We start from the raw sequence: 12,601 nt of genomic DNA on the forward strand, positions 1-12,601 counted from the left end.
GCTGCACCAGAATGTGGAGGAGGATGCACATCTGAATACACATCATATTGAAAGCAATGCAATGCAAATAGACTATGGGCTTATCCACACCTACCATTCCCCTACTCTTTCCAGGCATGTGTCTGAGCATCTATTATTATTATTTTATTTGCTGGAGATCTTTCCCTGTGAAAACCTGTTTGTTAAAGCTCAGTCAGAGACAACATCAATCCACGGAAAACCTGAATTGATGTTTGCTCCTATTTGGCTTTTAAAAGCGGGAAAAGCTCTGGACGAAAAAGCAGAAAATGTGCTTGGACACAGAGTATTAAACTGCAGACCTCTACCTGGAAAGAGAAGGGCAAAGGGTTAAGTGTGGAAATGACCTATACCTACACTCTGGTGTGTACATGACAAGGTGTGCCTAAGGTTGCTTACACATGCAGATCTATTTAGATAGATGGGACATTAGTGTTTAAAAGCATGCCAAATGGTGAATTTCTGGTAGTGAAATGCCACCAGAAATATCCCACACCATCCCTGGTGGATTAATGCAGGGACTACAGCACATGTGGCAGGCTCTGTTGGGGACACAGAATGAATTTGTATACAAAAGAATTCAGGATAACTAGTGGATTATGTAAAGGCTTTACTGTATCTGCAGAACAGAGTTGCCAAGTTTTAATTTGGCAATTTGTAGGAAATCCAGCCATTCATTGCACCAGTGGGGCAGAATGAGGGCAAGAATGGTTATAACCAGCGGGCAAGCATCTCATGAAGAACTGTTTCCCAATTCTCTAATAATTAAGATTATGATACAGCAAATTGGGAAATAAGTCTTCATGGTTTTTGAAGTCTCTTATTATCCATACATAACCATTTCAATTTTATAAATGCATTTTTCTCAAATGGAAAGCAGTTAGATATACTCTGTGCATAACAGGTTTTGTTACTACTTATGGAGAGAGTTTTGGAAATATGGACACTCAATTAAAAAACAAAACACCCTATGAGCAGTTGGCATCTCTGCTGCAGACAAGCAATGATAATATTTACATACACCACCTTAGCTATACACAGCAAAAGGGATACTCAAATAATTCCCTCCATCTGACTAAACCCTCCAAAAACAACAATAGCCTTTCTCTGAATATGAAGAGCATTCTGCAAGGACTATATCATCCAAATAAGAAATGTATACTTCCATCACTTCTCTCTCTCTCTTTTTTTAATTCTTGAAAAAGTGTAACATTTTGATGAACATTTTAAATATTCATTGACTGTGGGCTTTACAACTTGAATTGGAATAACAGCTTTTTAAAACTTTCCCGTGTGAAGTGTAGGCATAAGAAATGTGATTTCCTGGCAGACAACTTGCTTCCTTGGTTAAAAAACAAAACCAAACAGAACACAATCTCCACCGAGTTGCAATCGCTGGACAGACAGATTCCAGCCACTGTTCTACACTTTTTGTTTTAAAAGAACCAGAAGTCAGCGTGCGGCTATTGCTTCTCGACATAAAAGTTAATGTCCTCTTTATGTCAGTTTCCCTTAGCGCCATTTGCTGCAGTCATTTCCACTTTAAATAGTAAGAGTTTCAATAGGCACTTCAGTGGAATTAAGAAAAATCTACCACTCTTCCACCACCATGCCGGAAAGCTATCCTTCTTTCTGTGTTGTATCGGTAAATTGTAGCTAATAGGCCTGAGGTTGTCTCAGTGTGATTCCAAAGTAATAACAAACAAACAAAACCAAAATCCACCAAGAAAAGAAACAGATTTGTCAAGGATGCTCCTTCCCTTGACAAACAGGTAAACCAAGATTGACAGTATGATAAATATTGGAGCTCACTGGGACAGCTGCTGTCTCTTATAATCAAAGGAATCCTTTCCTATAAAGCTTGTTTATTTTAAAATTTGTTGTAGGTTTACATTTCTTCCCCCCTCCCTGCCCCCAGCTAAGTGACTTTATCTGGATTATAACTTTCTTCTTCTCCAAACATGTCTGCCAAGACTTTAAAACGTGGTCCCCAGTCACTCAAATAGTCATAATCCTGATCTGCCTCAGTTGCAAGCGAATCTATAGAGCTAAGAGATTCGGCCACAGATCCATTTCCTTCATAAGCGTATGTCGCTAGCGAGTCATAAGGGGGTGCCGAGGGATCGCCATCATTCTCTCTCAGCCTTTGATTTATGAAATCTCTGATATTTGTGTTGTCCTCTGCGGGTGGTCTTGAGCGAGGTAAACAGAGAGCATCTGGCTTTATATCCCTGCGTATTTTGTTATCCTCAATTGCTTTTGGATTCCTCAGGGCCCCGATGTCGAAAGCCTGAGTGTCCTCTTCGCCACCTCCTTCATCATCGTAATGGATGACGTTGTCTCGGATGTCTTCTTTAGAGGTCATGAGAGTGTCTTTTTTCTTCTGCCGCCTCAGCGCCACGTACAGCACCACGATGACTAAGACAAGAAGAGAATGGTAAATTAAGGGCGGAAGGAGTCCGGCTTTCTTCCAATAAAACACTGCATCACCTTCTAATATCTAGGAACTGTCAGGGGTGACTCACAAATTACTTTTTGATCTCAGGTATAAACAGGACCTGAGTTTAAATGGCAAAATGCAGGCCTGGCTTCGTCAACTGCAAATGGCACACATGGATTTTCCGCTTTCCCGACAACCATGAAATGGGGAAAGATCAGATTTATTTTTCTGTGTTTAACAGAAAGGAAACTTGAACATTTATTCTTTAAAGAAGCCACTTAATATATATATTTTTTGTAAACCATTGTGAACCTTACATTCATTACACTGAATGCAACCCTAGCTGCAGTTTACAGATTTTGATTATTCTGTATTATGTTTATTTAACAAAATGTATGTGCTGTTGGATTAAAAAAAAAAAAAAAACTACAACCCACACATCTCTAAGTACTTTGCAAAAATGATTATAACAGCTCCATTTAACACACAAACATAGATGTACCCATTCACAGTTGATGGTGCCATGCTAACATTTTGCCACGTAAATCTAACACCTGTGGTTAAGGTTCTCGTTGCCATTTCTCTGCCTTTAAACTCCTCAGTGCATTGCAGGGAATTGTCCAAGCTAATGTGCTGTGTGAGCTTGATAACTATTATGTCTTGTTCCCTTTTACCAGCCTTTAATTATATCCTTTAATTGTATCAAGGAAATAGGCAACCTTGGATACAAAGGTCCTAAAAACCTAAAAGCCTGCAATCATCATGTACCATGGGCAGGTAGGCATGTTCTGGCTCCCCATTCAGAGCTTATTGGGCTTTTGTTAAGGAAACCAATTTAAGCAGTTTCCTGTGAAAAATGAGGGTTAATAAGATAGCCTTTAGACAGAGGTCTTACTAGATGCAAATTATCTTTGTTATATAGGGACTGGTAAAAAATGTAGCATTGGAAGCAGCAAAGCAAAGGATTATTTAGGTGGACACCTGTAAACATTGCATGAACTGGGTGTAATTACCAAATGAACCTAACTGCCCCCACCCAAGTCTTATTTTCAGGCCAATTCAAAATTGTGCCAAACACATTATCTCTAGGCTCCATAAGACCTTGATCAGTCTAAGACACTCCAGCATAAGGTGAGCCAGAGATACCGTCCTTTTTTTAAGAATTCAGAAAGTCTCAGATCAAGTCTCTGAGACAACTGGGCATGTACATCCTAAGATAATATACTGCAAAGTATATCACGTACTCTGTCATATATGCTATATTGCCTATACATCTTGATGTCTTCCAAGTGTTGTTGGGCTATCACTCCCATCATCTCCAAACTTTGGTCGTCTGAAGGGCACCAGGTTGGGGAAGGCCATACAAATGATTGTCATGTAATTATTGCTAACCTCTATTGCCCATGCTCATGTTTAAGTATACAGTCGTACCTTGGTTGTCGAATGCCTTGGTACTCAGACATTTTGGCTCCCAAATGCCGCAAACCCAGAAATGAGTGTCCTAGTTTGAGAACGTTTTTCGGAAGCCGAATGTCTGACGTGGCTTCTGATTGAGTGCAGGAAGCTCCTGCAGCCAATCAGAAGCCACACCTTGGTTTTCAAACTGTTTTGGGAGTCGAACGGACTCCCACAATGGATAAAGTTTGACATCCAAGGGTATGACTGTATACAACATTTAGTACATTGCCCGCCCTTTCATTCCAGAGTGGTTCCCAAACAGAATAACCTTAACTACACATCTGGGAGTTTCTGGGGGATCCAGTGGAATTTCGAGAATCCATCAAACTCTCCTTTGAAAAAGTCTGCTTACCTTATTTGGTGGGCAACATTGCGGCCGGGCTCAGGGTCCTGCATGACCCAGCCGAGGGCTAGAGACTGTCGCGCTCCCTGCCATCGCCTCTCCATGCTGTTGGCCCTGGGCAGGGCCCCCACTTAAGGAGCGGGTCTCGCCAATGGGAGAGTGTTCATGGCGAATTTAAACTCCGGCAGGGAGGCTGTCCTCGAACGCCATTCGCCGGATCCAAGTTTCAGTACATGATATCTAATGCTATATGGCTGTGCACATGAAAACTCCCACCCCTAAAAGCAGCTTACAGGAGCTGCCTTTTGGGAATTTCATAACACAACTGAGGAACAGACTATGTGGTACCAGTGAAATTTCTTTCTGTAAAAGAGTACTAACCTAGAAGTATAACAATGCACAATAGGATTGCAATCAGGGCCCCTGTGCTGAGTCCGACTGGCAGGAAGATTGCCTCGACATTGCATGAGAGGATGGTGCCATCAGAGTCACATCTGCAAACCCGGATTGTCATTGTGTTTGTACTGCTTTGTATGGGGTAGCTGCTGTCTTCTATCACAACTGGAAGGAAGTATAATTCTTGCTGCCGGCGGCTGTACCCACTTCTCCTGGCCACAATTCCAGCTGTGTTGTCTGGAGGGGGGAAACAAAAGAACACTACAGATAAGATTCTTTCTCTCTTCTTGTTGTCATGATTTGGAATAAAAATAAAAAAGCAGAACAATGAGAAACTTATGCCTGACATTGCAGCTCATTTGCACTGCAAGCAGTACCCCATTTCTCCAGTAATGTAAACTAATGGAAATGGTGTGATGTTGTGTAATCATGTTGCAAGCTTCTTCACTGTCAATAAGGTGGAATGAGGGTGGGGGAAAATTGCAATGGGGTGCCATTATATCATGCATTCCCTATTTCTAGGCATTGTGGGGGAGAGAGGAAGGAAGATCAATCTGCTGCTTCCAATGTCATCTGGCATGCACCTTCACACTCAGACATAGCCTATTTGCGGTCCAAGAATAGTATAGTTTCTTTGCTTCATCATTACCCAAAGCATCGCATTCAAATGAGATGCCAGGTAATGGAATCCTCTCCTCTCCTCCCTGGGCAAATGGTAATTATTGTGACTCTTCTCCTATAAATCTGGCTCAGTTTGACAGCAGGCTTGTTATAGCACACAAAAAAGATGTAAAAAAAACAAAAAAAAACCCACCCTAGGGGTAAATATCTTTGCCATATCTCTTGTTTTTCCTCAGGTCTGCCTGGATGCCCTTCAACGGCTGTGACTGCCATTCATTTCTCCAGTGAGAAGGGAAATGTGGCTTTCTTGCTTTGCCAATTTCCACTGGAGGCACCTTAGAAAGGTAGGAAACCTTCCCTGCTGCAGCACCTGCTCAGAAGAAATGATTAAGAAAAGTCCCACCAGAAATCAAACTAGACACTCAATCAGAGATTACTGGCAAATGTTCTAATGGTATTAAGGTGAATGCAGGCCTCTGTGAGTGGTGTTTCTCTCACTTTCCCTGGTAGGGGCGGGGTTATCGCGCCTTTCCCCTGAATCAAAGAAACCCAGTGAGGAAGAAAACTGATGTAAAGATTAAAAGGATTAAGCAGGGAGTGAGATTAGAAACCAATTTGCTGGCAGGTCTGATTGGGATTGCCTGCGGTGCTCTCTCTCCTGCCTGCTAGTTCACAGCATCTCCCACAACATTACACATCTCTCTATACTGGATGGTTTTTTTTTTTCTCTTCCCTCTTTGAATGCTGCTGCAAAAGAATTGAGAGATGAACTGACAGATCCTGTTTCCTTGTAGATAGGCTCAGATCCCAGTGGAGCCATCAGTTGCTGAGTATCTGAAGACAAGTGTTGCTTTTAGGGGAAAGTCTGTGGGTAGATGCTATAACATTATAAGTAGGCCTTGTGCAGTTTGCAGCCCAGTTAGACTACAGCAGCCTTTGCCCTCCAGATGTTTTTGGACTCCAACTCCCATCAGCCTCATCTAGCATTGCGAAAGGTTGGGCATTGTGGGAGTTGTAGTTCAGCACCACATGGAGGGCCGCAGGCTATCCTGCATGAAAAAGATTTCAGGCTGACCCACACATGCCATGTTATGCATATTGTATAGTTCAGGATCTTTTTCTAAGACGGAACGCAGTTCCGGCAACTTTCAGTTGGGTTCCGGCACCTCACAGCTGGACACCATTGCCATTCCAAGAGAATGAGGGAGGCGTTCATGATAAGCTCCCACAACTCTTTTTCTAGAAAAATAGTTCTGATATAGCTTATCACAGCTACCATCTAATTCTTTAGTAGGCATAAAGTTGGTAAGGACTCAGCTGGAATGTATGAGTCCAATTGAGACTGAACGCAGGAGAGACAAGCTTTGTTTTTTTCCCATCACCCTACAGTCTAGCTTTATCCTTCACAGATGTGATATAATCCAAGGGTTGATTGGTGGCACAGTGCACAGTAATTGCCGGATTTGCACCACCATTGAAACCACAAGTGAAATATATGTCTAGGATTTTAGATTTATAGCATCACTAAAGTACATAGTGGGTAACAGCTTTTCCTTATCTCGTTCAGCCTCACTGTTCTGTCTCTCAGATGGATTTGAAGCAGAAACAAACTGGGCAGGGCAGGAAGCTAATGGCTGTTTTCAATGGTTGGGTCCAGCAGGCTCTGGTACTCTATAGCAGGAGTATCCAGCATGGTGTGTTCTAGGTGGCACTGGACTCCAACTCTCATCATCCCTGGCAATTGGTCATGGTTGCTGAGGCTGATATGAGATGAAATCCAGTGGCATCTGCTCTCTTGTAAGCCTGTACAACCTGTGACCCAGCAAGGCATACACAGCCCACTAGTCATGTATATTCGTCTATTCAGATGTTTAAGTCATCCAACATCACCAAGGATGTAGCAGGCAGGCCCAACAGGCTTTGTGACTTTTGAGATGAAATAGCCTGAGCTGTAGCTTAGAAATGCATAGTTTCAGGAAGAATACAATTAGATATGTATATTTTTACATTTAAATGCAAATTTTCATGCAGGTTTTTTTTAATTGCAGATATATACAGAACCAAACATAGTGTAAATGTGTGAAAGGGACAATGGCTGGGGGGGGGGGGATGGATTCATCCATCTGTAAAGGCCAGTATACATACAGGTAGTTGGTGAGAATTATTGGGCCAAGAATGTCACAAGATGCACAGGTAAGATATGCAGCACATTCCCTTTTGTGTGAAGAAGTGTTGTCATTAATTGTGCACCTTTCTGGTGGGTGCCAGTAATTTTGAGGAAATAAATTACTTCAGTTTTGAGGATTAAATATACCTTAGATTATGAAATCACATAAAGAATCAATATGAATCTGCAGGACTCAACTATCTTCCTCTGTGTCCATCGTGGCTCTTGATATGTTTAATAAATGTTACACACCCAACTAGGGCCAACCTATGCTAAGACTATGCTACTAAGCATAGTACAGATGGTGCCTATTTCTGAGCAGTTATCCTTCAGTTACTCCAAACCTATTTTTCTCCTCCCCCTTCTCCCTTGCTTTGGAGTCTTTCACCATGATGCTCAAGCTGATGGAACGCCACCACCTTTTTTGTCTAGTAGACCCCAACTAGTCGACCCCCAACACTCCTTTGTCTGTAAAGGACTTTTCTCATCTCCCTTGTGTGATATCTGAAAAAATTGCATATTGAAGCAGCTCACTGTCTCACATATAACAGAAGGCTGTAGCCACCAGAATAACTGAACAAAACAATTGTACCATCACCATCCAAAATAGAAACTTACTTCTGAAATCATGGACTGTGAAATTTGGCTTTGTAGACACCTCAGGAGAGAGTCGAAAGGAGAATCTTTGTCCAGCAGGTGACAAATCCTTGTCTGCTGCACCGACAATCTGAATTACCTAAAACCACAATGAAATAAAAACTTCAACACACATTTCTGTGTGAAAGGAAATGTCTTCAGTTGGTTCAGTTGCTGAGGTGTTCTGGAATATTCATGTCCTTATGGTTCAGTGCATCACCAGGTTGAGGTCAACTTGCTGGGCAGCTATGGCCAGGGGAGGGACCAATCCAGCCCAGGATCTCAATAGGCCCCTCAGGGGCATGGCAGCTGACCTCTTAAAAATCAAGGTTGCCCACCATTGCAGCATTCCTTCCTAGTAGCCCAGCCCTCCCTCCCTCCCGCAGTTTTGAGAGTCTTCCACTGAGGCATCAGTTGGCCACTGCTTTACATGGCTAGGAATGAATTTCACTCTCAGTCACAGCTGACCATTTTCCTCAGTGGATGGCAAACTATTGTAATGCCACAACTTGGGCAGATTTGGCATGTGAAAGATATTCTTTCTTCATTGCTTGTACAGTCGTACCTTGGTTCTCAAACACCTTGGTACTGGTGCGTTTTGGCTCCTGAATGCTGCAAACCCAGAAGTAAATATTCTGGTTTGCGAACATTTTTCTGAAGCCGAACGTCTGACGCGGCTTCCGCTTAACTGCAAGAAGCTCCTGCAGCCAATCGGCCTTGGTTTTCGAACAGTTTCAGGAGTCAAATGGACTCCCGGAATGGATTAAGTTTGAGAAATAAGGTACGACTATTTAAATTGTTGTTATCCACCCTGTGGTCATTTATGATAAAGGGTGGGAAAGAAATTGTCCAAACAAAAATACAACAAAAAGTGCAGTTGTTTGCCTTGACAGTAATCTGAGCCGGTCTTTTCCTGTGGGCAGAAATCACTGAAGGGAGGCAATCCCTGAAGGTAAAATAGAAAGGGGGCATGATGTTAGCACTGTTACGGATAATGGTTTAATGTCCTGGCATGGGAATGTTCACTTATGTTAAATTGCATGGAGTTCTTTCTTTGGCAATAGCTCTCTCATGTGATTGGCTGACTGTGAGTCATATGAGAGAGGCATTCCATTCTGTTGTGACTGTTATTCAAGTAACTGTCATTTTTAACTGCTTTCTGCTTCTCTCTCAGTGTGTGTGAGGAGAATAGCTGCTGAGAGAAACTTCGCAGGATACTGCTGAGGACGGTGTATGTTAGTGTGATCTGTCTGAAATGAAATACAGAAGAAATCCCTAAATGTTAATAGGGAGAAAGCTGTACTCTCTATAAGGAACAAAGTGAATAAATATGAAATTTTAGATATGTTCTCAGTTTTGAGTCTGGACATTGCATATCATCAAAAATTATATAGATATAGATAGATAGATAAAATTTATCTATCTATCCATAACAAGCATGGCAAAGTTTGATCATCCTCCATTCACTTCAACATCTGCCATCAGCCTTGAATGAAGGCTAAGCTGCAAGGCCTACAGCCTACCAAGTTAGCTCACTCTGCCACATGACACCGATCTCCTCCTTATCCCTGCACTTGGACCAGCTCATATGCGGATGGTTGCAAGCATTCTCCTACAACTGCTGAAAATTTGATCATTTCAGACAATTTCAGTAGCACTTCTATGCATTTATTACATGCCACACAGAAGCAAACACTGTGGAAGGGGTTCTTTAAGCAGTTGCCATGGGCAGTTATTTAAACCAGTTACTATCTATACTGAGGAAATGCTTTTTGCTCCATAGGTGTAGTAATTCAAGTAACAGAATTATTGAGGCTGCAAATCCCATCTCCTCTGGGCAATAGTGTTGAATGATGGTTTTTTGTTTTTTTTGGTTTTTTTAAGTGTTACGGCCCGGAGTCTTGGAACTCTCCATTTGATTCTGCAAGGCTTATAAACAGGACTATATATGGTAGAATATAACAGTGCAGATATTCTTATGTTTATTACCATTGAGCAGCACCTCAAGAAAAGTAGGGTTTGGGAAAACTTAATGGCCGGTGTGGTGGGGAATGAGAAGCAGGGTTAGAAGAATTTACACCGGCCGTATATTTTATTTTTCAGTCTGCTAACGTTTTGCTCATCCTGGCAAGGAAATTGCTGTCTTTTATGAGTTTTGTTCCCAGGCAAGGGGAACTTGTGATTATATTGCCTAACTTCAGTGGATCCCTGGAGGCCAGCTATATATGGTGGCTGAATACATCTTTTGGAGAGTCACAGTTAATTTGCAGAACAGTCGCTGCACTATCTTTTAAGGTGTCCACCGTACAAGAAAATGCAGTTATCAAATACAAGCCTGAATGACTATTCACCCTACTGTCTATTCAGCCTGCTGTCTGTACATTGAAGTCTGCCAGGTGCTGAACATATACCTCTGTTTCTGGCAGTCCCAAGCAGGCGGCTAAAAGAGGTGGTTTTTCAAGCCTTTAATAGGCCACAACCTAGTTTGTGGTCTGTGCTTGGCTTGGTAGGTCACAGGGTATGTCTGTCTGATCCAATAAATACAGTTTTAAGACTGTGACTAATGGGATTCACTAAAAACTAGAAAGTTCCTGATAACAACAACAACAACAACAACAACAACAACAATAACAATAATAATTTATGTACCCCCACCCATCTGGCTGGGTCTCCCCAGCCACTCTGGGCGGCTTCCATCAAATATTAAAAATAGCATCCCAGCCACAAACTTGCTATGTAGCTTTTGGCAGAGACTGTTTCCCCAGCTTTAGCTCCCAATATACAACACGGGGATAGGATAATACTGGCCCACTTTTCAGGGTTGCTGTAAGCATTGCTCAGATAAGTATTATTTTTTTTATTCTGAGTTGTCTTCAGTGCAGCCCTCTCTAGAAATGCATTCAATATATAAGTAACTAAAATACCTCAAATACTTGAAAAGTAAAAGACCATTAGTTATTGTTAAGTTGCTTTTGTTGTTGGTTAACCACTGCACATGATTACAATCATTCCTCATGACTACATCCACAGGTAACATTAAAAAGGAGAGAGATACCTGTCCTGGCCTTGCATTTTCACACACATAGGACTCGTAGGGCACTGCAATTTCAGGAGGAAATTCATTGACATCTAGGACATTTATGATGACGTTGACCTTGCTGGTTAATAATGGATTGCCTATTAAGAAAAAGAAATTAGGTATGGAATACTTAACAACATCTAAAGCAACATCATATATTCACATAAGGCAGTGAAAGGCATAATTGCAGATATATCTTAACATGGCCTTTCATATTGGTCCGGCAAATTGCTCACTCAAGAGGGGTTGCACCTAACAGTCATATGAAGTTGGGGCAGAGGACCAAGCTATTTATGCATGCTTATATAGAAACATTTAGCACTTCCCCTCTATGGGCTGAAACTGGCAGTGCCATAAGTAGGATGTGGAAAAAGAGTTGCAATACTTAGTTACAATACAATACAGTGGTACTTCTGGTTACGAACTTAATTAGTTCCGGAGGTCCATTCTTAACCTGAAACCGTTCTTAACCTGAGGTACCACTTTAGCTAATGGGGCCTCCTGCTGCCGCTGCACAATTTCTGTTCTCATCCTGAGGTAAAGTTCTTAACCCGAGGTACTACAGTGGTACCTTGGGTTACAGACGCTTCAGGTTGTAGACTCCGCTAACCTAGAAATAGTACCTGGGAAAGGTTCATTTCTTTCAGTAATTCAACTTAAAAAGTGAAACTAATATATGAGATAGACTCATGACATGCAAAGTGAGATATGTCAAGCCTTTACTTGTTATAATTGTGATGATTATGGTGCACAGCTGATGAGAACCCCAAATTAACAATTTCAACTTTGGGGTTTTGATCAGCTGTGCACCATAATCATCACAATTATAACAAGCAAAGGCTTGACATATCTCGCTTTGCATGTCATGAGTCTATCTCATATATTAAACTCCAGTAGCTAATGAAAACAATTGCTTACATAAATGGACTTTTCTACAATATTCTAATTTTTTTGAGTTTCACCTGTATATAACTTGGAATGGAAGAACTTGGTAAAAAGAACAAAACAGAATTTCCAACCCTGGAAACTATTTTATAGTTTGGCTTTTTTAGACAGAGTGTTCTGGTCTGGTATTACATGACCCAAAAGTCAGCCAGCCAGCCTTGCTAAGAAAAACTAATCATTCATCTGTCACTTCATTTCTATTACATATTCCCCATCATTGTCTTTATCAGCGTAAGCTGCACAGCATCTATTCTGGTAGCAAAAAGCCAACTTGATCTCTTGAGACTCGACAGAATTTCAAATCACCCCTAGTAAAGATTATTTGCTTTGAGAGAGCAGCGAGATAAGCATCAGTATTGCATCACCATTGGTTCTAAATAATGCTCCATCTCAAAGAGTCACAGATGCTTTTCAGGAAACAACTGTCAAGAGTGCTCTGGGGATGAGACAGGCACAGCTGATCCTGTAGACACCTGCTCTTGACCTTCATCTGAGTCT

The 12,601-nt window shown here is 41.6% G+C and overlaps 1 protein-coding gene across 2 annotated transcripts in view; it reads right to left on the reverse strand.

The window, feature by feature from the left end:
- Window positions 1–1,185: 1,185 nt before the first annotated feature.
- CDH12 (cadherin 12) overlaps window positions 1,186–12,601 on the reverse strand; it is a 243,202-nt gene continuing 231,786 nt past the window's right edge. For both annotated transcript variants that reach the window (XM_033154397.1, XM_033154396.1), the window contains exons 9-12: window positions 11,135–11,256; window positions 8,062–8,179; window positions 4,641–4,892; window positions 1,186–2,436 (exon numbers count right to left, since the gene is read on the reverse strand). In XM_033154397.1, coding sequence (XP_033010288.1) covers window positions 1,937–2,436; window positions 4,641–4,892; window positions 8,062–8,179; window positions 11,135–11,256 — 992 coding nt within the window. In that variant the 3' untranslated portion in view covers window positions 1,186–1,936. The remainder of the gene's footprint in view (window positions 2,437–4,640; window positions 4,893–8,061; window positions 8,180–11,134; window positions 11,257–12,601) is intronic.

Source organism: Lacerta agilis, chromosome 7 (genome assembly GCF_009819535.1).
Source record: "Lacerta agilis isolate rLacAgi1 chromosome 7, rLacAgi1.pri, whole genome shotgun sequence".
In the NCBI taxonomy this organism is placed as follows: Eukaryota; Metazoa; Chordata; class Lepidosauria; order Squamata; family Lacertidae; genus Lacerta; species Lacerta agilis.